The sequence below is a fragment of the Labeo rohita genome, chromosome 12 (assembly GCF_022985175.1).
Source record: "Labeo rohita strain BAU-BD-2019 chromosome 12, IGBB_LRoh.1.0, whole genome shotgun sequence".
Taxonomy (NCBI): Eukaryota; Metazoa; Chordata; class Actinopteri; order Cypriniformes; family Cyprinidae; genus Labeo; species Labeo rohita.
In genome coordinates, this window is record NC_066880.1 from 28,877,965 (window position 1) to 28,901,931 (window position 23,967).

The following is a 23,967-nucleotide window of genomic DNA, read 5'->3' on the forward strand; positions in this document are numbered from 1 at the left end:
AGGTAAAGTTAATCATTTTAAGCCAGGATCAAGCCAAAAGCACATGAAATTCTGGCTTCTTTTGCATTTTATCACTCAAAAATAAATAAACAGGTTCAAGCTTTTATTATACATTTTTCAATCAGAAATCAGAATAATCTCTCTGTGTGAATGGCTTTATTTCAATCAGCTTTGTCTTTCATCTTAAGTTCATTTGTCTTATGAACTTATTGAAACAAGCTTTTGGCAGATAAACAAAGTTCTGCTTACCTCATTATCACATATAACGCAAATATTACATCACAAATTAAAGCTGAAACCAAATACTGAGAAAAATGTAGATTTACTGCACAGTAAACATAATCAACGTCGGGAGAATGATTGATTTACAGCATTAAAGATATCTACAAACAAAACGTCACACATCCTGTAATTAACGTTCACCCACACATGTATGTTGAGACATGTTTTGTGTTGTGCATTTAACAATAAACATCATTTTACTTAAAAAATATTGCAAATTCATAAAGAAAAAACAGCCTTACATTGGTCCTAAGGTGTTTCAGTCAACTCATACCATATTCACCACATATGCAAAAACATTAGGGGAGGCACAGAATGGGATTCAGAGTTTAATAGCTACCTCTATATTGATAAAACTAATATGTTCTATTAGATATGATATTTGTTTAATCTTTCCCCCACAGGGAACACCTCACACCAGCGGTACTACACCTGTAGTACATTTACAGTACGGTCCATTTGTTGCAGTAAGATATAATAGTTTCTCAAAGAAAGATTTCATTTTCCTGAGATGTAACAGACAAGACTCATCACTCATCTTAAACTAAGCCCTTTTATATCTGACCAAAATAAAGAAGAGAGGTTCAATCCTGAGGTTTTAGCACGAAGACAGCGTCATCCAGCACATAATAGTCCTTGTACATGTCTCCTTCGCACAGATACGGCAGACGTGTGATGGCCTCCACCTCGAATCCCACCTTTAGGAACACGTCTGTGCTCAGGTGTGTCACCTGCTCCTCCCACGTCTTGCCCGCCACCTTAATGTGTTCTTTGGGTCGCACCCAGGTCCCACCTTAAAATAACAATAGAATAAGTAGTAACGTACAGTTGGCAGGTCATCTAATTACATTTTCAAATTACACCAGATATAAGAGTGTCAGTTACAAAGTGTATGTATGTATTCAAAGTGAATGTACTAGCTATTTATTATTTTTTATTATTCATTAAATTATACACAATTATCAATTCAATAATTTATTATTTTCATACAAATAATTATACTTAATATCAGGGTTGTTCTCTATGAGAATTTTCCATTTTATAATGTTATTATGCATATTGGTTATACATTACTTGGATTTTTGTTGGACAAATGTTTTTCCAATATTAATAATATTTAATAAAAAAAAAAACACAATTACATGGTTCATTTTCAAAGAAATAATAATAATAATAATAATAACAACAATAATAATAATAATATTATTATTATTATTATTATTATTATTAATAATAATAATAATAATAATAAAATAAAAAAAACATACCAAACTACTTAAGGTTTTCTTTTTAAGATTCTTATTCTTTCAATTAAACTTTTCCATTTTCATACCTCACCTCAAATAAATAAATACATAAATAAATACATACTTTCCTGAATTAAAATGATGCATTGTATTGTTTGTGTAATGTATAATCAAATGCATTTTTAATTAATATATTAAATGTAAATAAATTACAATAGAAAAATGTGTGTTAACCTGTTAAACAATAACAATAACAATAAATAAATAGAAATTGAATAATAAAAAAATAAAATGCTAAACTAAAATTAAAATGCATTTATTTTGTAAATGGATATTATATATATATTTATTATTATTTTTATTTATTATTTTTTTTTTTACATTAAATGTAAATAAATTGCAATAGACAAAAAAAAGAAATAGTGTGTTGTTAACCTGGCAACACAATAAATAAATAAACAAATTTAATAATAAAAAATTAAAAGGTTAAAAAAAATGAAAATGTACTTAAAAAAAAAAAGAAAAAAAAAAAAGAAATATTTTTACATTCAATGTAAATAAATTACAATAGAAAAAAAAACAAAATAGTGTGTTGTTAAACTGGCAACACAATATATAAGTAAACAGAAATTTAATAATAAAATGTAAAAACATCCTTTTTTTTTTTTTTTTTTTTGACAAGTTGACTGTTCCCTTTTAGGCTGAGTATTTCCATTTAGGTTATTAGATTATATCTTTGTAAGTGTGTTAATCTATAATAGAGCAACTACCAGCAGACACTCATGAATTGCTCAGTAGTTGCGGTTACAGTGATCATCTTACCCGTTTCTACATACGGCTGAAACGGCAGGACAGCGGCTAAGACGAGCCGACCCGTGTGCGGCACCAGCGACTTCTTGATGTCCTGCAGGAGTTGAAGCGGCTCGTCGCAGCGGTCCAGCAAATTCAGACAGCTGATCAGATCGTACTGGAAGCCCGTTCGGTGCCACTCATCGATTCCCAACAAGCTGGAGATACAAAGTCAAGCACAAACTCACTTTCAACACTTTCAAACTGCAAGGACAACATGCAGGAGATCTACACACCTGTAATTCTTTCTTTGGAGATGCCATTTCATCGGCGTGGAGACTTCGGTGGCAAACACCTCGTGAAAATGACAGCCCATCACTTCTGTGACGCCTCCATCACCGGCTCCCAGATCCAGCATCCTCTGTCCTTTCCATTCCGGCCCGATCCGGAGAAGACGCTGAAACTGGTCCTTCGAAAACACAAACATGGAGCCACGGCCCAGAAAACTGTGGACAAACAGGACAGGAAGACATGAGCAAGCGTTGATCAGAACAAGCGCTGCAAGAGAATGAGCGGTGGTTACCCGTTGATGGAGGTTCGAGACACGAGGGGGCTAAAGATGGTGGAGAAGAGCGAGTGGTAGAGCTGCGTGAAGAGCCAGCTGGATTTCTCAACACTTCTGCGAAGAAAAGCCTGCGTGTCCTCATCCAGATGACTCTGAACAAACTGAGAGCGAACCTGCTCTCCAAGCATGTCTGGACAGCAGTGGTACCACTGAAAACAGATTCATGCAACAGCTAATTAAAATAAGCTTCTTTGTAAGAACTAGTTAAAGGGATAGTTCACCCAAAATGACATTTACTCACCCTCAAGCCATCCAAGTATACATGACTTTTTTCTTTCAAATACAATTGTAGTTTTATTAGAAAATGTCCTGCCTCTTCCAAGCTTTACAATGGCAGAGAATGGGTGTTGAGATTTTGAAGTCCAATAAAGTGCATCCATCCATCATGAAAAGCACTCTACATGGCTCCAGGGGTTAATAAAGGCCTTCTGAAGTGAATTGATGTGTTTGAGTAAAAAGAAAATCCATATTTAATACTTTTCACATTACACAAACATGTAGAGTGCTTTTTATGATGGATAGATGCACTTTACTGGACGTCAAAATCTCAACACCCATTCACTGCCATTACAAAGCTTGGAAGACGCAGGACATTTTTTAAAATGTAACTGATTTTATTCATCTAAATGAATAAAGTCATACCTGGGATGCACCTAGGATCGCTTGAAGGGGAGTAAATTGTGGGTTAATTTTCATTTTTTAGTGATCTATCCCTTTAACAATAATATTACATTTTAATTGTTTATATTCCTGATCTATAACGATTACATGATAATCAAATGAATTTCAAAAATACCATGGTACTGTTTGTTAGCATAAATGCAATAACATTAATGATGGTTATAAACTGGAAATACCACGGTATTTTGACATATACTATTGTAATGAGTGATTACCAAAGTTAACATATCATGTGGATTTTCAAATATTGCTAATAGTAAAGGTATAAAATCATAAAACCATAGTAATACCATGCTACTTGTTAGTTTAAATCCAACAACAGTACTGGTTTCAGACTGAAACACTACGGTAAATATGTCATTATATTTACACGGTGCTCCAATGGACTTCAGAGAATACGGTGAATGAACAAAATCATGTTAAAAAAATAATAATAATACAACCACAACAGTAGTGGTTTCACATGGTAATACCATAGTATTTTAACATAAACTATGGTAATTAATGACTAATGATACCAAACTGTGCCATTATATCTGCATGGTGCTCCAACATACAGTTGAAGTCAAAAGTTTACATTCACCTTGCATAATCTGCAATGTTAATTATTTTACCAAAATAAGAGGGATCATACAAAATGCATGTTATTTTCTTTTTAATTCTGACCTGAATAAAATATTTCAAATAAAAGATGTTTACATATAGTCCACAAGAGAAAATAATAGTGTTGTTCCCTGAATGACCCACAGCTGTGTTTAGTGATAGTTGTTCATGAGTCTCTTGTTTGTCCTGAACAGTTAAACTGCTGCTGTTTGTCAGAAAAATCCTTCAGGTCTGACAAATTCTTTGGTTTTTCAGCTTTTTTGTGTATTTGAACCCTTTCCAATAATGACTGTATGATTTTGAGATCCATCTTTTCACACTGAGGACAACTGAGGGACTCACATGCAACTATTACAGGAAGTTCAAACACTCACTGATGCGCCAGACGGTAACACAATGCATTAAGAGCTGGGGGGTGAAAACTTTTGAACAGAATGAAGATGTGTACATTTTTCTTATTTTGCCTAAATATCTTTTTTTTTTTTTTTTCATTTACAGTTTTTCTCAGTCGCTTTGGTACATTTCTCAAATCTAAAATGAAATTCTCAAAACTACTTTTTCAACCTCCGCATCATCTAGTCACTTGTGCACATCAAAATAGCAGTTCCTCATTCTTTTGAACAGGTTGCAATAGCTTTGGTACATTCATGCAATTGATTATGTACATTTGTCTGCGTTTTCCTATATTATCAGTTGCTAGTGTCATGTTGCTCAAAATGTATTATATAGTTCTCTGTGCAATAGTCTTACCCCTCAAAACATCTAGTCATTATTTCATCGTATAAATCATTAAATGCAAAATGGTTGATCTAGTTGTCATAAACTGTCAAGTATATTTTCTACACATTCCTGTTAGTCTATTTGTAAATTTGCCATGCATTGTGCAGGTGAATCTTGACTTTCACTAATAAGGGAATGTAGATTAACCAATAACAAACCAGTTCTCTGAAATTCCTCATCCAGTGCTAAGTGGTGATTCCTGTGTTTTCCTTTCTAATTTTGTATTTTCGCTTTTGTGCATCTGCCATGTACAAACATCTGACAGACATCTGTAAGATGTCAGTTTTACATACACTCTAAATCATAAACATCTTACAGTAAAGACATCTAATAAAAGTCTGTCTGACACCTGGTAGGAAACGTGCAGATGAGCGAACACTCTAAAAAAATAAATCTTACAGATGTAAATGTAGATGTAAAATAGACGTCTTATTGATGTACGTGTACTATCAGGGTTATTTATTTTTCTTGTCTGTCTCAATGACTCAGTAATGTGTTTTTTTCTTTTCTTTTTTTTTGTCCTATCCAGTTTCTTTCAATCAATATCTCACATACAGTAATGTGTACATTTGTACTTTTGAAATGGATATATGACACACATAAGAATTGCAGCCTTCTGCATTTCAATACAGTAACTGTCATGCAAACGATTGCTATAGTTTACATCAGGAAATGCTAGTAGAGTACACTGTTAGACTGACAACATGAGTAAGCATTTTGACTATCTTGTTTGTGAACAATGACACAAGGACTTTTCATTCTGATGGCACTGATATATTCACTGACATGCATACTTACTTTTGATAGATAAACTAAAGATTTTGAATAAGTTACAGGCTTTTGCAGGTAATCAATTGCGTTGTGCTGTTTGCACGAACTGTTTTGAGAAAAATGCACATACTTCTTTGCAAATGTTAAGGATGATTTGAGAAATGCACCAAAGCGACTGAGAAAAACCGTAATACTGCCCTTCAGAAGCTGCTTACATGTTTCCCAGAAGACAAAATAAGTGAAATTTACCCTGATTTTCAGCATCAGTGAGCATTTGAACCTTCTGTAATAGTTGCATATGCATCCCTCAGTCGTCCTCAGTGTGAAAAGATGGATCTCAAAAACATACAGTCATTCAATCACACAAAAATGCTGAAAAAACAAATAATTTGTGGGACCTGAAGGATTTTTCTGAAGAACAGCGGACAGTTTAACGGTTTAGGACAAACAAGGGACTCATGAACAACTATCACAAAAAAAAAAAAAAGCTGTGGACAATTCATGTAACAACACAGTATTAAGAATTAAATGTATGTAAATTTTTGAAAAGGGTCATTTTTACATTCATTGTTCATAATAACATGCATTTTGTATGATCCCTCTTATTTTGGTCAAATAATTAACATTTTGCATTTTGAAATCAATTGCATTTCAAATAATATTAATGTTGAACATACAAAATCATTTTTCCAAGTCCAAAAACTGTGATAACACCATGGTATTTTTGTTAGCGCTAATGCATCCACAATAGTGATGGTTTAAAAATAGGTTATACTATGGTATTTTGATATGTTAACTGTTGTAATCATTAATTCCTATAATGTAATATTATCATATTAACATGCTGCTCCACCGGAGTTCAAAAAAATACCATGATGTTACCATGGTAAATACAAAAACATCATATCACGTCTAAAAACCATGGTACTTTTTTGTGTAAATGCAGCCAAAACAGATTTCAAAATAGATTTAGTATCAATGCTACTTCTTGTTAGTGTAATTGCACAAATGTCAATACCATAGTACCAAAAACTATCATGGTACTTTGAATAATGGTATTTTTTACATACACTACAGTACTAAGAATTACATATTCATGCAGCATAGCATTCACATGGTGCTACCATGGTTAAAAACATAGTTTAATCATAATTTTTTGCGACACTGTAAAACTCCAAGCAAAATCAGCCAAACGCCAGGATGCATCACTCATCACTCACCTTCAGCGCTTCATGTCCAGCTGTGTCAGGTGTGTCAGTTTCAGTCACCATATTCGTGAACAGAGCTCGAGCCAACGGACTGCGAACGTACTTTCCAGTCCACATCTTTCTCATCGACAGTAGAAAAAACACATAAAACAGCAGCCAAGCGACGAAGACCAGCGTCCTCATCTGCGGATGACACATAGTGACACACACACACAGTGAGACTGAAACGAGCGATACTGGTCGGACAGATACTAGTCAAGAAATATGACCCCCGGACCCCAATTAACGTTACAAGACACTAACAAATAAACAAACAAACAAACAGACTAACTAACCTGAAGGCGTGGTGCTGTTTACACACACGCATCTTTGTTATGCATAATCTAAAAGGCAAACACATTTGGCACAGATCAGCTCAGAGTCCCATCGAGAAAAAAGTTCACTTCCTGACAGTGTTACACTTAAAAGAGCCCGACGAACCACGTGACCGGTCATATCTGATGTTACCAGCAGGCGGCGCACGTGGCCTTAAGGGGGAGAAATATAGAGGAAAAATATACAGGGTATGAACTATCAGCGTTTTATTGCATTTGCATGCATGTAATTCATTTTTCTATTCTTTTTTATGCGCTATAATATTTGAAACATGATATGGCCGATTTTTAACTTGTAAGGACACGTAAACTTGTCAGTTTCATGATATTTTACTAGTATACTGTATATGGTGAGTATACTTACACACACAAATAGACACATTCCTGCTACACAGTGTTCAATACTGATACCCAACTCATTCCTGTTACTAAATTGCACCCCCCAAACACTCAAGTCTGCAAAGTTTGAGCTCGATTAGCACACAGTTACCCAAGTGGAAACACTAGGAGTCAAAATTTATCACGCACCAATCAGAACCTTCGATGGAGATAAAAGTGCTAAGGTCAGCTTACAGTTGCATTTCTCAAATCAGAAATGAAATTCTCAAAACTACTTGTTCAACCTCCACATCATCTAGTCACTTGTGCACACCATAAAATGTTTCTAATTTTTTTTTTACAGTTTTTTCCAACTGCTTACACACAAAATCTTTACTTGTCACACAGTTTCTACAACCTGACATTTAAACACCAGAACCACACACCAAATCTGCAAAACCATACACTAATTCTTGGCCTTTGACTCAGTTTTCAATTTTTATAAAACACTTTTTGCAAAACAAAACACACAATTCTTTATGTAACACACAAGAATCTAACAGGAAGTATCTTGATTTTCTATTTCAAACACAACCAATCAAAATGCCACACTAATTCGTCAGTGCGTCACACTAACACCTCACTTGTGCAAACACTCATTGCTTTACTTAACACCAGCCAATCATGGCTTTAAAATAGGCCTTGGAATAATCACCTTTTTCAAAATTATGAATTATGCAATGCATATTGTGAAATATTTAAACTATTTAAAATAACTGTTTTCTATGTGAATATATTGTAAATATGTAATATATTGTGATATAGACAAAAAGCTTTTGAATTTGCAGCATCAATACTCCAGTCTTCAGTGTCACCTGATCCTTCAGAAATCTTTCTTATATGCTGATTTGCTGTTCAAGAAATTATTATTATTATTATTATTATTATTATTATTATTATTATTATTATTATCATCATTAATATTTAAAGCAGTTAAGTACCTTTTTTTCAGGATTCTTTGATGAATAGAAAAATTTCTATATAAATGCTGGTCTTCTGAACTTTCTATTCATCAAAGGAACCTGAAAAAAATCTACTCAGCTGTTTTCAACAAAATAATAATAATAATAATAATAATAATATATATATTTTTTTTTCTGAGCAGCAAATCAGAATATTAGAATGATTTCTGAAGGATCATGTGACTGCAGTAATGATGCTAAAAATTTAGCTTTGAAATCACAGGAATAAATTACATTTTAAAATATATTCAAATAGAAAACAGTTATTTTAGATCAAATAAAAGCAGGCTTGGTGAGCAGAAGAGACTTCTTTAAAAAACATTAAAAATCTTACTGTTTAAAAACTTTTGACTAGTAGAATATTTATTTTCTTTCGTACTGTGTAATACTGTATTCACAACCACAAATGCTTACAGTAAAATAATAATAATAATAACAGTTTGGTATACCATATTTTTCAACATCTCTCTGCCAATTACTTTCAGTCTTGTACAGAAATATACATAGAAGCTCATGAAAGAAGAGTTTTAGGTTTTGAATAAATGTGTGTATAGGATATATCCAAAAATATAATATTATGGCAAAGGTGTTTCCATCATAAAACAAATGTTTGCTTTTGAGACGAGTTTGTGATATTTTGAATGCAGTGCTTCATTTTGCAAGAGATTTGAGGCATTTTACATTTTGTGTGTGCAATTCTTAGATTTGTGTGTAAAGTTTTGAAAAAAAGAGGCAAAGTTTTTAAAATGTGTGTAAGCAGTTGAAAAAAACTGTAACAAGTTGCATTTGCTTTGGTACATTCATGCAACTGATTTGTATGCTGGTTCCTACATTATCAGTTCCTATTGTCATGTTGCTATAGTCTTTCTCCTCAAAACATCAAGTCATTAGCTCATCGTATATGTCTTTGCAGTAAATGCTAAATTTTTTATCTAGCTGTCAAGCATATTCTACACATTTCTATTAGACTTTTTGTAAATTTGCCATGAATTATTCAAGTGAATATTGACTTTCACTAATGTAGAGACGACAGATCAACCGATGATAAAGCAGTTCTCTGTAATAGCTCAAAGGTACATCTCAACATCTCATGAACCTTCAACTGGAAAGCATATATAGACAAAGGACAACACAAGACAACACAAATTCTGACAGTGCACTTTCTAATTTATATTTCGGCCTTTGCCCATATTTCTCTTTTCTATTTCACAATGACTTTGTAATGTATTTATATTTAATTTCATTTTTTTATATGTTGATTTATTTTTTTATTTTTTATTTTTTTGTCAGACCACTAGTAAAAGTGTAACTGTGAATCCTATCTGGTCTTTTTCAATCAATATCCCACATACAGTAATATGCAATTTTGAAGGCAAAGAGTAGGAGGTGAAAGAGGAAGAGGAGGAGGAGAAGAAGGAGGAGGAGGACGACGACAACAACATGGTAGAGAAATAGGAAGGGCAAGGGCAAGAAAACAAGCAGTCTTATATATTTTAGTTGATGTGTGCCAAAGTTATAACCAATTAGTCAGTGATGTTGAGGAGGTTGTTTGGCCTGTTGCAGACCAAAGACAGGATGCTAGGGCAGAATAATTATTTTTGTTGTTGTTTGCTGTTTTGTGCTGTACTCTACAGTACAATAAATTAAGGATTAAAACACTTGCAAATGCATAAATTTGTTGTATTCATCATGTGATTTTTTTTTTTTTTTCAAGCAACACTTATTACCAGTTTTCGTAGTATTGTTTTGAATTGATCTCATCAGTGTGTAAAACTGTGTTGTAGTGTGGGTGTTTTTGAGGGTTTGTGTGTCATGTCTGAAAACAAAGTTTGTTTTTTTCAGCAAGATTGAGTGGTTTTGAGTGGAGAGCTTCATTTTGACCTGAATATAGTAAGTTCGGGGGAATTGAGTTAGAAGTTACGGATTTGTGTTTAGAGTTTCGCAAAAGCGAGGCATAATTTCAAGAAATGCGTTTAAGCAATTGAGAAAAACTGTAATTAGATCCAAAAACTATATATATATAATACATAATTCTTAGTACTGTAGTGTATGTGAAAATACCATTATTCAAAGTACCATGTTTTTGGTACTATGGTATTGACATTTGTGCAATTACACTAACAAGAAGTAGCACTGATACTAAATCTATTTTGAAATCTGTTTTGGCTGCATTTACACAAAAAAGTACCATGGTTTTTAGATGTGATATGATATTTTTGTACATTTACCATGGTAACATCATGGTATTTCTTGAACTCCGGTGGAGCAGCATGTTAATATGATAATTTTACACTATAGGAATTAATGATTACAACAGTTATCATATCAAAATACCATAGTATAACCTATTTTTAAACCATCACTATTGTGGATGCATTAACGCTAACAAAAATACCATGGTGTTATCATAGTGTTTGGACTTATATATACAGTATATATATATATATATTTATATATATATATATATATTTATTATGTTTGGTCCCTTGTTTATCCTACTGTTTAAAAAATTACATTGTATTTAAAAATGGTTTTGTGTTTTTTTTTTTTTTTTTTAGAAAAATACACAATGCACGTATATTTCATAGTGTTTTTTTGTCACAAATATCAATTATTTAAACAAACACATGAAAAACGTATCCATCTTCTGCTCAGAAACCATGTAAAAAAATCATACAATTTCATAAAATTAAATAACGTAACATAACATACTTGATATAAAACAATAAAAAAGATTCAGTGTTGGAAAAATTCCTGTTTCAATCCTGTTGCTAAATGGTCCCCACTGGAATTAGCTGTGGGTTTTTTTGTTTTGTTTTGTTTTGTTTTGTTTTTTTTAAATACACCATTCACATTTATTTAATAGTGTTAGTGTTTGTTTGTTTGTTTTGTCACAAATATCAGTTATTTGGACACACATCCAACCCTTATTTTGTTAAAAAATTAAGTTAAATCATTTTATTTAGTTAGTTAGTTAGATAGTTAGTTTGGTCCCTCATTTATCCTACTGTTTAATAAATTACATTGTACTTAAAAATGGCTTTTTTTTCTTATCACATTTATTTAATAGTGTTTTTGTTTGTTTGTTTGTTTTGTCAGAAATATCAATTATTTGAACATGCATTCAACTTTTTTTTTTTTTTAAATTGAGTTAAATCACTTTATTTATTTATTTATTTATTTAATTAGTTTGGGTCCCTCATTTATCCTGCTGTTTAATGCATTAGATTGTATTTAAAATGGCTTTATGTTTTTTTTTTTTTTTTTTTTAGAAAAATACACCATGGGCATATATTAAATAGTGTTTTGTTTGTTTCTTTGTTTGTTTCTTTGTTTAGTCACAAATATCACTTATTTGAACATGCATCAAACCTTTTTTTTTTTAAAAAACACATTCTTGAGGGGTAAAACAAAGGAATTTGTTGATGTTTTTAAACATTTTTTTAAAAAATGAATTCACTGTAATAATTGCATACATCTGCTCAGAAACAATGTTAAAAAAATCATAAAATAAAAAAAAAAAAAAAATATTCAGTGTTGGAAAATTTTCATTAATTTAACTTAATTTTCATTTAATTATATTTCATTATATTAATTAATTAATTAATTAACTAATAAAATAAAATAAATTACATTAGTTAATAAATGAACTTAACATTCCAGAATAAAATGTAATTTGATTAGAAACAGTTAGATATAAATAGATAGATAGATAGACAGATGATAGATAGATAGATAGATAGATTGACAGACAGACAGATAGATTCATTAGATTCACTCATTGAAAACATCCGAGTGTTCCGTTATAAAACCATGTAATTATTTGTAAACAAACACTGTAAACCACAAAAAGGTAACATCAAGAGGATGCTCTAACAACCAGTAGTTAAAATAAATGTATACAATATAAAGAAATGAATTGTATTTATCATTTATTTTGGATTGTACTGATCTATTTCTGTCCGAACTGTAGCCTACTCAACTATATTTGCATTTTATAAAACTTTTAAAGCCATCTAAAGTAGTTTATAGAAAAAAAGAGATCTACATGGATTGTATGTAAGTTACATTGTACGCTGCGCGCACCTGAAGATAACCAGGCGCGTTCATAAGTCGCGGTGCCATTCAGGACAGAGTGCGCGCGCCACGTTGAGTTCCACCTCCTGCGCGCGCGGCAGAGACAAGAACACAGTCCAGATTCAGATTATCATGCGGAGACGGTCATACACGCACTAGGTGTTAAAATATTGTAACAATTAAAAAAAGAAGAGAAAAAAAGAAACAAATTTGCTGACAGGTGTTTAGCTACATTAAATCATTCGCAAGTCCTCAGTTGTTCTGCTTGACTGACAAAAGATGCTCACAGACATTATAGAAGAGGAATTTGATATCAAAGAGGAAGAGCCATGGTACGACCATCAAGATCTGGAACACGGTGAGTTATTGACTTACTGTAAAAGTACAAGTTTTTAATGCAGTTTAAATTAAAATGCTGTAGACAAACTGTACATTGGCTTATTTTGTAAGCAATGTATTGATTAAGAATGTACTTTCATTAAACATAGTCTTCAATAAATGCAATTTGTTTATGAAAACAGCGTTGGTGATGAAAGGAAATGTGTGTTGCTTGTGCTTGACTCTCCACCACATCCTGACAGGATGATGACATGACAGACTGTCCGATATTGCATGTAAAAGTGAAGATGAAGTAAAAGGAGAAGCAACTAAACACGCCTACTGACAGAGATAACCTGATGTCCAAATGATTGCAACATCTACCAGATTTGCAAATGCTGATATGCCTAAATAAACAATTGTAAATTATAATGTAAATTATAATGGCTCCAAATGTATACGGTGTCAGCTGCACCTCTTCAGGTTTGTTTGCTCATTAGATGTTTTTCTCCTGATCTAGATCTTCATTTGGCTGCTGAATTGGGTAAAAATTTACTGGAGCAGAACAGAGACTTGGAAGAGACGCTCCAACAAATGTACATTACCAACCAGGAACACATACAGGAGATAGAGGTACTGCCATTATCTGTCTACAGTCAAAGTCTATTTAAGTCAAAAGTTTACATACACCTTGCAGAATCTGCAAAATGTTCATCAATTTACAATAAGAGGGATCACACAAAATGCATGTTATTTTTTATTTAATACCAATATCTGAAATATCTGAATAAGATATTTCACATGAAAGACATTAAGATATAGCCCACAAGAAAAAATAATAGTTGAATTTATAAAAATGACCCTGTTCAAAAGTTTACATACGCTTGGTTTTTAATAATGTGTTGTTACCTGAATGATCCACAGCTGTGTTTTTTTGTTTAGTGATAGTTGTTCATGAGTCCTGAACAGTTAAATTTTTGTGTATTTGAACCCTTTCTAACAACGACTGTATGATTTTGAGATCCATCTTTTCACACTGAGGACAACTGAGGGACTCATATGCAACTATTACAGAAGGTTCAAACACTCACTGATGCTCCAGAAAGAAAAACGATGCATTAAGAGCTGGGGGGTGAAAACTTTTGGAATTTGAAGATCAGGGCAAATTTCACTTATTTTGTCTTCTGGGAAACATGAAAATATCTTCTATAGCCTCTAAAGGGCAGTACTAATTGAAAAAAAAAGAAGATATTTAGGCAAAATAAGAAAAATGTGCACAACTTCTTTCTGTTCAAAAGTTTTCACCCCCCCCCGGCTCTTAATGCATCGTTTTTCCTTATGGAGCATCAGTGAGCGTTTGAACCTTCTGTAATAACTGCATATGATTCCCTCAGTTGTCCTCAGTGTGGAAACATGGATCTCAAAATCATACAGTCATTGTTGAAAAGGGTTCAAATACACAAAAATGCTGAAAAACCACATAAAGGATTTTCTGAAGAACAGCAGGCAGTTTAACTGTTCATAACAAACAAGGGACTCATAAACAACTATCAATAAACAAACAAACATTTAAAAACTATTATTTTATCTTGTGGACTATATGTAAATGTTGTTTATGTGAACTATCTTATTCAGGTCAGTGCTAAATAAACTGTCAGTACTAAAAATAACATGCATTGTGTATGATCCCTCTTATTTTTTTTAAAACAATTAACGTTTTGCAGGTTCGGTAAGGTGTATGTAAACTTTTGGCTTCAACTGTATCTATCTCTCTGTCTATCTATCTACAAAACCTCTGTTCTAAGGAAATAAAAACCTTTATATGCACAGAAAAGCAGTCTTTTATTAACATAGTTCTTGGGATAGTTTCTCAAGCTACGTTCTCTGTATTATCAGCTGACTTTATGGTTGTATAAATCTTTGTCTGTTCCATGGAGTGATAAACCATTTTTAAATAGAGTACAATAATCTAGATGTATCGTATGTGCAGGCTATAAATAGAGAATGTATTGCCATATATTTTAGATACTGTGCTAGAGTTTCACTTAGTGTCAATATTTGCAAAGCAAAACTGACAGCCATTAGCAGTGCCATTATGGTAGAACCATTTAAATGAACTAAACTATAGCTAGAACTTGACTCAGGATTCTCATAAAAGGCAATAAAACATATGTATACAGTATTTTGCTAAGAGGAAAAGCCTTTAAATTGTCATTAGGCTGATGCAAATAAGATAGACATGGTATCTGAACTTAGATTTCAATTTCATTTTTTTTTTTTTTTTTTGTTCAGTATCTTTCTAAGCAGGTGGATTTGCTGAGGTCAGTGAACGATCAGCATGCTAAAGTCTACGAGCAGCTGGATTCAGCCGCGCAAGAACTGGAGCTGAAAAACCAAAGACTGGTGCTGGAGAACAGAGCGGCTCAGACGAAGATTGAAGGGTAAGACCTTAGAAATGGTTGTAAATGAATGCATCAAACCAAGCATGAAATGTTTTCAATGGCGTGTCTCCTGACAACAGACTCACAGAGACGGTTGAAGGGCTGCAGACTCAGGTGGAGGAGCTCCAGAGAGACTTACAGAAGCTGAAGCTGGTTTCTGCTGAACAGACCAGGTCCAGTGGTTGCGATAGTGTTCAGAGTCTCACATGCTGCAAGGAGAACTGTCGCTTACACAAGTAGGTTTCTGCAATACTTGTTTGTGCATTTTAAACGCCCACTGTGTTTTGTGCTACAGTAGGTCAAGTATGTGAAACTAGTGGCCTTTAACGGTCAAGTGGATTAGTAAAGGAAAGAATTAGCTTCTTCTCATTCTTAGGTTTCAGGCTTAGCGGAACTTCCTTCCTACACATTTATATTCCTGCCAGACTTTGCTTAATCTGTTGAAGGTGACTTGGACAGGGCTGTATGACGCAAGAAAAGGAAAATACTGTGTATGTTAAATTGTGTTACATGTATTCTAAGAAAATAAGTCTGACTTCACAATGTAATTTTTCATAATTCTGACATCTCTCATTTCCAACTTTATTTTTTGCAATTGCAAATTTTATATCTAAGAGCTGTGACTTTATTGTTCACAATTATGGCTGTATTGTTCATAATTTAGGCTTAATATCTAACAATTGTGACTTTATTGTTCAGAATTGCAACTTAATTTATACTGCAACTTCATTGTTCGGAATTATGACTTCACTGTTTACAACTGTAACTTTATGTCTAACAGTTGTGACTTTATTGTTTGGAATTGCAAACAATGCATCTTCATTCTTCATCAACAATTCTTCATTCTTTGCAACTGTGACTATATCTAACATTTGTGACTTCATTGTAGTTGCGACTTTATATCTAACAGTTGCAACTTCATTGTTTGTAATTGTAACTTTATATCTAACAATTTGAATCTTCATCGTTTGTAATTGCAACTTTACATCTAACTATTGCAACTTCATTGTTTGCAATTGTGACTTTATATCTAACAATTGCAAATTTTTTACAACTGCAACTTTATATCTAACAATTGTGACTTCATTGTTTGTAACTGTGACATTATAGCTGACAAATGCAACTTCGTTGTTTGTAATTGCAACTTTATATCAAGCAATTACGACTTTTTTTTACAACTGCAACCTTATATATAACAATTGTAACTTCATTATTTGTAATTGCGACTTTATATCTAACAAATGCGACTTCATTGTTTGTAACCGCAACTTTATATCTAACAATTGCAAATTTTTTACAACTGCAACTTTATATATAACAATTGCGATATCATTGTAATTGCGACTTTATATCTAACAGTTGCAACCTCATTATTTGCATTTGCGACTTTATATCTAACAAATGCAACTTCATGGTTTGTAATTGCAACTTTATATCTAGCAATTACGACTTTTTTTACAACTGCAACTTAATATATAACAATTGTGACTTCATTATTTGTAATTGCGACTATATCTAACAATTGCGATTTCATTGTAATTGCGACTTTATATCTAACAACTGCAACTTAATTTTTTGCAACTGCAACTTTATAGCTAACAAATTGTTTGCAATTGCGACTTTTTTTGTGACTGTGACTTTATATCTTACAATTGTGACTTCACTGTTTGTAATTGGGACTTTATATTGAACAATTGCGACTTGATTGTTCACAATTATGGCTTTATTTTTCGTAATTGAGGCTTTATATCTAACAGTTGTAACTTTATTTTTCATAATTGTGACTTTATGTCTAACAACTGCAACTTTGTATCTAAGATACACACATAACTTTACATCAATACGTCAGTAGGCTGCAAACTGACCTCAAGTCTCTTTTGGTTGATCTAAGAAAAAGTCAATATTTTACCTAATATTTTTGACTATACAACTCCAAATTAAAGAAAAATGCAATCTGTTTCGAACTTCAATTATCTAACTAGCAGCTCTGATTTCTCACCATGATGCATCTGCATATATTTCAGGTACATTTCCCATGAGCGCCCTATTTCCACCAGCCGCTCGTCTCTGAAGAGCGAGGAACAGGACGAGTACTGGGAGCTCAAGCGCTCGGTTGATTCCCTGCAGATGCAGTTGAGCACAGAGCGCGCTCAGAGAGAGGCGGCCGAGCAGGAAGCTGACGCTCTGGCGCATGAACTCAGCCAGCTGGAGCCCAAAGCGACGCTGCTGGGAGTCTACAAGGAGCGCCTGGCCGAGATGGAGGCTGAAGTTCAGGAGCTCCGCCTACTTTTGCGCTCAAGCAAAGACAACGTGTTCCTCCCATTGGATGATGAAGTGGGCGGGGCCAGGCACAAGGGGCGGAGCCTGCAACGCTGCAGCAGCGAGAGGCAGTTGCTTAGTGACGAGCAGCCAGAAATGAAGCATCATGGTATCTCGCTGCTGAATGAGGTGGATGCTCAATACACCGCCCTGCAGGAGAAATACGACACGCTGCTGCGCCGCTGCCAGGGCGGGATGTTGTCAGAGAACCAAAAAACTGCCCAAACGCACACACTCTCGCAGGGTGTAAACACACAGAATGATTCCCAGCAGCCCGAGTACAAAGCTCTGTTTCAGGAGATTTTCACCTTTATCCAAAAGAGCAAAAAGGACCTGAAGGAGAACAGGAGCAAGTCAGGTCAGGCTGAATGAGGCACTGATCTGCATCTATAGTATAAAGAACTAGTATAAACCCCTTAAAGATATGATTCCACACATTTATGCCAGGTAGCATTTGCTTTTATTGCAACTTTTATTATCTGGTTAGTGTATATAAAGCACTTTTGTAAATATTTCTCAATGTTACTGTAAAACAAAAAGCTGTAAACTTAAACATACTGTAACTAATTTCTGAATCTTTGTGTATTTATAGTGGGGTGAATCTCACAAAAACACTTTCAGGTTATATATTACTACATAATCAGTAGAAAAAGATGATATTAGCTTAAATACAATTAAAATAAAATAAAAATGCAATAAAAATACAATAAAGTCTTTTTTGCCAATTTAAAAAAAAACACTTTTACTATTTAAATATATCATTTGTCTGCATCATAGTAATGTGAAAGAGTGAAATGTGCTTATTTGCCTTGAAAATAATGAAACGCAATAATCATAATGATACAAAAAGAGTCTTTATTTAATATTTTCTTTTGAAAATTGAGATTTACTAGACTTGCTGTATCCTGTCGGTCATACGCTACCCGCAGTTTATGAACAGTAAGATTTTAAATGTTTCGTTCACCAAGCCTGCATTTATTTGATCCAAAGAACAACAAAAACTGTACAAATTTTGAAATATTTTCACTGTTTAAAATAACTGCTTTCTATTTGAATATATTTAAAAATGTAATTTATTCCTGTGATCAAAGCTGAATTTTCAGCATCATTACTTCACACTTCAGTGTCACATGATCCTTCAGAAATCATTATATGCTGATTTGCTGCTCAAGAAACATTTTTTATTATTATCAATATTTAAAACAGATTTTTTTGGTGAACAAAAAGGTCCAAAGATCAGTATTTATCTAAAATAAAAAGTTTTTGTTACATTATACACTATACCATTTAAAAGCTTGGAGTCAGTATAATTTTTTTGGGAAAGAAATTATAGTTTGTTTAGCAAGGATGCTTTAAATTGATCAAAAGTGATGATAAAGACATTTTTATTGTTACAAAAGATTTGAGATAAATGCTGTTCTTCTGAACTTTCTATTCATCAAAGAAACCCGAAAAAATGTACTGTTTTCAACATAATAATAATAATAATAAATGTTTTTGAGCAGCAAATCAGAATATAAGAATGATTTCTAAAGGATCATGTGACTGGAGTAATGATGCTAAAAATTCAGCTTTGAAATCACAGGAATAAATTACATTTTAAAATATATTCAAGTAGAAAACAGTTATTTAAATAGTACAAATATTTCAATTTTTTTTTGCTGCATCAAATAAATGCAGGCTTGGTGAGCAGAAGAGACTTATTTAAAAAACAAAAAAATCTTATGTTCAAAATCTTTTGACTGAAAGTGTATCCATTTAGTCATTAACTGATCTGTGCATTTGTTGCATCTGTTAAGGGAAATACATAATCTTGAAGATGTCAAACAGTTACTTGAATATTTTACTTTGTGACACTAGTAGTTCTTGTGTTTCATTCTTCACCTTGTTGCCAGGTCATATTAGTACTGTTCATTCACAACAGGGCAAGTGTCTGTAATCGTGTGTTTGCATGTGAACTTTCACCTGCATCAGTGCAATGAAAAGCCCTAATTTATTCTGCATAGAAATGAACTTTCAACCCAGACTTCTGTACATCAGAGAACATTGTCTTCTGTTCCAAAGGAGAGGCTGCTTCTAATCAAAGCTGTTGATAAGATTTGAGTGACATCGCAGCATTAGGTAATGTATTTATCAGGCTGATATGTGCCGTCTCTTATCTTCAATGCAGAAGCACTGCACGTTAGACATTATACCTGACATCACACTTGTTTGCATTTAAAATTACAAAGGTATATTGTTATCTCCCTTAGACACTGGATAGGACATACAGTGTGAAAGAAGAGTTATTTTGAGTTAAAAAAAAAAAAACATTTCTAGCATATTGAGAGAAATATGAAGCACTTTAATGTAATCGGTAATTAATGATTATGTATATGTAAATTATTAACCTTAAAAACAAAGTGTATGACCCTTGTTCTCTATTGTTGTTTCCCCCTGTATACTATCAAAACATTTTCATGATAAAAAATTAAGCATAACATGATCATTAAACATTCTAGTAGATTTTCTGCAGTTAACAGAGTATTAATGTTTATCACTTTGAGTGTTGGTTTTGTATTAACCTTCCTCAATTGTTTTTTTGTGATATAAACAATAAACTAAAATAAAAATTAAAACCTGCTGTTTATTTTCAATAACACTGTATTTTAGTGTCCTTGTTACACTTTTTTTTTTTTTTTTTACTATATTACCTTATTTTCAACGCGGGAGTTGAATAGGGAAAGAGCAAGAAGAATGTTGCTCATAAGAAGGTGTTCATAATTACCATAATACATTAAAATAATATGGCAAGACTCACCAATTTGCAATATCAAGCAGCAAAACGAGTTTGTACAGCTAAAATAGCTGGAACAGCGTTGCCAGGTTTTCACAACAGAATCTGCCCAATTGCGTTTTGAGGGGTCCCCTGTTACAAAAAAAGCATTTGGTGGGGTAAAATACACATTTTTTGGTGGCGTTTCCCTGGTAAAATTCGCATTCAAGGGGATAAATACCATGTTTTTGGAGTCACTTCAAATGGTGGACATAAAAAAACAACCTACGGCAACAGTGTTAAAGTAGCCCAATTCCACAGGAAAACAGCAGACTTGACAACACTGAGCTGGAAGCAGCGTTGCCAGGTTTTCACAACAAAACCTGACAAATTGCTACTGTAGACTAGCACAAAAGTAGCCTGATCGCATTTTGAGGGGGGTGCCCCATTAAAAATTTAGTTTTTAGCGGGGTAAAATGTGTTTTTTGTTAGGGTTTCCCAGGTAAAGTTTGCATTCAAGGGGATAAATATTACGTTTTTTGGGGTCACCTTAACCCATGGACATGAAAACAACCCGCAGTAACAGTGTTAAAGTAGCCCAATTTTGCCGGAAAACAGTGGACTTGGCAACACTGAGCTGGAAGCAGGTTGCCAGGTTTTCACAACAAAACCCATCAAATTGCTACTAAAAACTAGCACAAAAATAGCCTGATCGCATTTTGAGGGGGGTGCCCCATTAAAAATCGGGTTTAGCGGGGTAAAATATGTTTTTTGTTAGGGTTTCCCAGGTAAAGTTTGCATTCAAGGGGATAAATATTACGTTTTTTGGGGTCACCTTAACCCATGGACATGAAAACAACCCGCAGTAACAGTGTTAAAGTAGCCCAGTTTTGCAGGAAAACAGTGGACTTGGCAACACTGAGCTAGAAGCAGGGTTGCGAGGTTTTCACAACAAAACCCATCCAATTACTACTCAAAACTATCATTTTTGAACCATTTCGAAGGGGGTCACCCACTAAAAATAGCATTTAACGGGGTAAAATACACGTTTTTTTGGCAGGTTTTTCTGGATAAAATTTGCATTCAAGGGTATACAGACATGAAAAACAACCTGCGGCAACAGTGTTAAAGTAGCCCAATTCCGTGGAAAAACAGCACACTTGGCAACACTGAGCTAGAAGCAGGGTTGCCAGGTTTTCACAACAAAACTGTCAAATTACTACTCAAAACTAGCCCAAAAGTATCCTAGTCGCGTTTTGAGGGGGTCTGCCATTAAAAATCACATTTGGCGGTTTGAAATACACATTTTTTGGCCGGGGTTCCCCAGTAAAATTAGCATTCAAGGGGATAAATATCACAAATTTGGGGGGTTGCTTCAACCTGCGGACATGAATAACAACCTGCGGTATCAGTGTTAAAGTAGCCCATTTCCGTGTGAAAACAGCGGACTTTGCAACACTGAGCTGGAAGCAGGGTTGCCAGGTTTTCACTACAAAACCCGCCCAATTGCTACTCAAAACTAGCCCAAAAGTAGCCCAATTTTGAGGGGGTCCCCTGGTGGGGTAAAAAAACATTTTAGGATGGCATTTCCCTGATAAAATTTACATTCAAGGGGATAAATATCACATTTTTGGGGTTGCTTCAAATCGGCGGACATGAAAAACAACCTACAACAACAGTGTTAAAGTAACCCAATTCCCCGGGAAAACAGGAGACTTGGCAACACTGAGCTGGAAGCAGGGTTGCCAGGTTTTCACAACAAAACTAGCGTTTGACGGGCAAAATACACATTTTTTTGTAGGGTTTCTCTTGTAAAATCAGCAATCTAGTGGCTAAATATTAAGTTATTAGGCATTAGACATGAAAAACATCCCGTGGCAATGGTATGAAAGTAGGCCAATTCCACAGGAAAACTACAGACTTGGCAACACCGGCTGGAAGCAGATGAGACTGGAAGCCACACCCATAAAACTTACAAATGGCCACACCCATTCTCACATGAAAAATTAGGTAAACTAATTAATAACACGACCTAATGAACTAAATAATTGATTAGTATTTAATTGTATAAGCACACTGTAACAAGGACATCAGAAACTAAAGTGACACATTGTTTTAAAGCAGCTTCACAGTTTAAAAAAATGTCAAATTTATCACTTATAAAATATTCATTTTCACTGTAAAGGAGTTCTATAGAAGATAATGGTTTCATTTCAAGCTTGAGTTCAGCTCAAATTATTTCACATTTTACACTCATTTGATATTGTCAGTGCAATATTACTGAATGCAAATGGTCTTTTGTAGCAGAAAATATATATATAAAAAAAAAGCAGAACTTTTGAAGACGAGATGTCAGTTGCAATGTTTATTCAGAATGACATACAAATAAAAAAGGTCTGGTTTGGGGTTTTCAGCTGTTTGAATGTGTGACTGTACAGACTTGGCAACGATAATCCAGAATATGAATATGTGGAATGCTTAATAAACAGACCGACAGTGAACGCTTTATATGCATGTGTGGAGAGACACAGACATGTAGTTATATGTGCATGTGAAGATGATTTCAGTCATAATTACAAGATTGCAAATCATATTGATACAATATTTTCCCCTGAATAATTACGAGGCACTTTCTTTTACACCCAAACACAGTTTAGCAACTCCAGCAAAAATCCCAGATCACTTGCAAAAAAATTGTGTAACCATTATGCATATTTTTTTATTCTTATAAGAAATTAATGTTTAAATTGCTTCAGCATTTACTCAGAATGCCATAAATGGTCTGAAATAAAATACAAATTCACTGCAAAAGTCATTCAGAGCTTCACATTCTGATTCAATCTACCTTCAGGTCCAATAAATATTCATGAACACTGGTTCATATAATAGATTTCTGGGGTTTGTCTGTCAGAATTGATCTAAACTGCTCCAGAATCAACCATTTGTCCTTTTTTTGGTTGTCAGAGCTGTAAACATTTCAATGGGAGCTTCATAGCCTTCGTTTGACCCAAGGAGAGCAGAGAAATGAATATTTCAGAGAATTTATTATGATCTAGTGATCTTCAAAAGTGTCCGTATCCTGCAGTTTCTTTGGGTCGTGCTTAAATGTGGGGCAAAAACAACTCAATGTGCAATAAAATCAAGGAAATGATTAAACCAAACACTTTTTCAGTCAGCTAAAGGTAATAAACAAGGCCAAAATCTGCCGATTAGCTCCCGAAGGCCACAAGCAGGATAAAATGAGATGAACCATGATGTTCTGTCATTCCTACTTTCATATTAAAGAAACCAAAAGAAACCAGCATTAACTGATCGTCTGCGTATGCGTTCGGCACGCAGCTCCATTCCTTATACTTC

The 23,967-nt window shown here is 33.7% G+C and overlaps 3 protein-coding genes across 4 annotated transcripts in view; 1 reads left to right on the top strand and 2 right to left on the bottom strand.

Moving 5' to 3' along the window:
- Positions 1–104: 104 nt before the first annotated feature.
- On the bottom strand, positions 105–7,430 carry mettl9 (methyltransferase like 9). Of its 2 annotated transcripts, XM_051123592.1 has the most exons (6): positions 7,322–7,430; positions 6,999–7,169; positions 2,902–3,092; positions 2,615–2,824; positions 2,352–2,536; positions 107–1,075 (listed from the first exon to the last, which is right to left on the bottom strand). In XM_051123592.1, the coding sequence occupies exons 2-6, from the start codon at positions 7,167–7,169 to the stop codon at positions 867–869; spliced, it is 966 nt and encodes a 321-aa protein (XP_050979549.1). In that variant the 5' UTR covers positions 7,322–7,430; the 3' UTR covers positions 107–866. The 2 variants fall into 2 exon arrangements, with proteins under 2 accessions (XP_050979548.1, XP_050979549.1); XM_051123591.1 differs by lacking the exon at positions 7,322–7,430 and having other exon boundaries at positions 105–1,075; positions 6,999–7,184.
- Positions 7,431–12,868: 5,438 nt separating this feature from the next.
- Positions 12,869–20,395, top strand: cdr2b (cerebellar degeneration-related protein 2b). The gene is made up of 5 exons (XM_051123626.1): positions 12,869–13,135; positions 13,616–13,728; positions 15,388–15,536; positions 15,617–15,772; positions 17,561–20,395. Exons 1-5 carry the CDS (start codon positions 13,057–13,059, stop codon positions 18,225–18,227), a joined length of 1,164 nt encoding a protein of 387 aa, XP_050979583.1. The 5' UTR covers positions 12,869–13,056; the 3' UTR covers positions 18,228–20,395.
- Positions 20,396–22,960: 2,565 nt separating this feature from the next.
- The window catches only part of polr3e (polymerase (RNA) III (DNA directed) polypeptide E), a 17,958-nt gene continuing 16,951 nt past the window's right edge, over positions 22,961–23,967 (bottom strand). Inside the window, exon 21 of the mRNA XM_051124868.1 lies at positions 22,961–23,967. This exon is cut by the window's right edge and continues 288 nt beyond it. The gene's annotated coding sequence lies outside the window, so the exon portion shown is untranslated.

Bases quoted from the DNA above. Each gene is read 5' to 3' on its own strand.
- mettl9 (XM_051123591.1), bottom strand. From the start codon at position 7,184: ATGTGTCATCCGCAGATGAGGACGCTGGTCTTCGTCGCTTGGCTGCTG. The intron at 2,825-2,901 runs GTAACCACCGCT...GTTTGTCCACAG, and splicing joins TCTCGAACCTCCATCAACGG to TTTTCTGGGCCGTGGCTCCA. The intron at 2,537-2,614 runs GTGTGTAGATCT...TTGTATCTCCAG, and splicing joins CTCCAAAGAAAGAATTACAG to CTTGTTGGGAATCGATGAGT.
- cdr2b (XM_051123626.1), top strand. From the start codon at position 13,057: ATGCTCACAGACATTATAGAAGAGGAATTTGATATCAAAGAGGAAGAG. The intron at 13,729-15,387 runs GTACTGCCATTA...TTTTTTGTTCAG, and splicing joins AACACATACAGGAGATAGAG to TATCTTTCTAAGCAGGTGGA. The intron at 15,537-15,616 runs GTAAGACCTTAG...TCCTGACAACAG, and splicing joins GCTCAGACGAAGATTGAAGG to ACTCACAGAGACGGTTGAAG.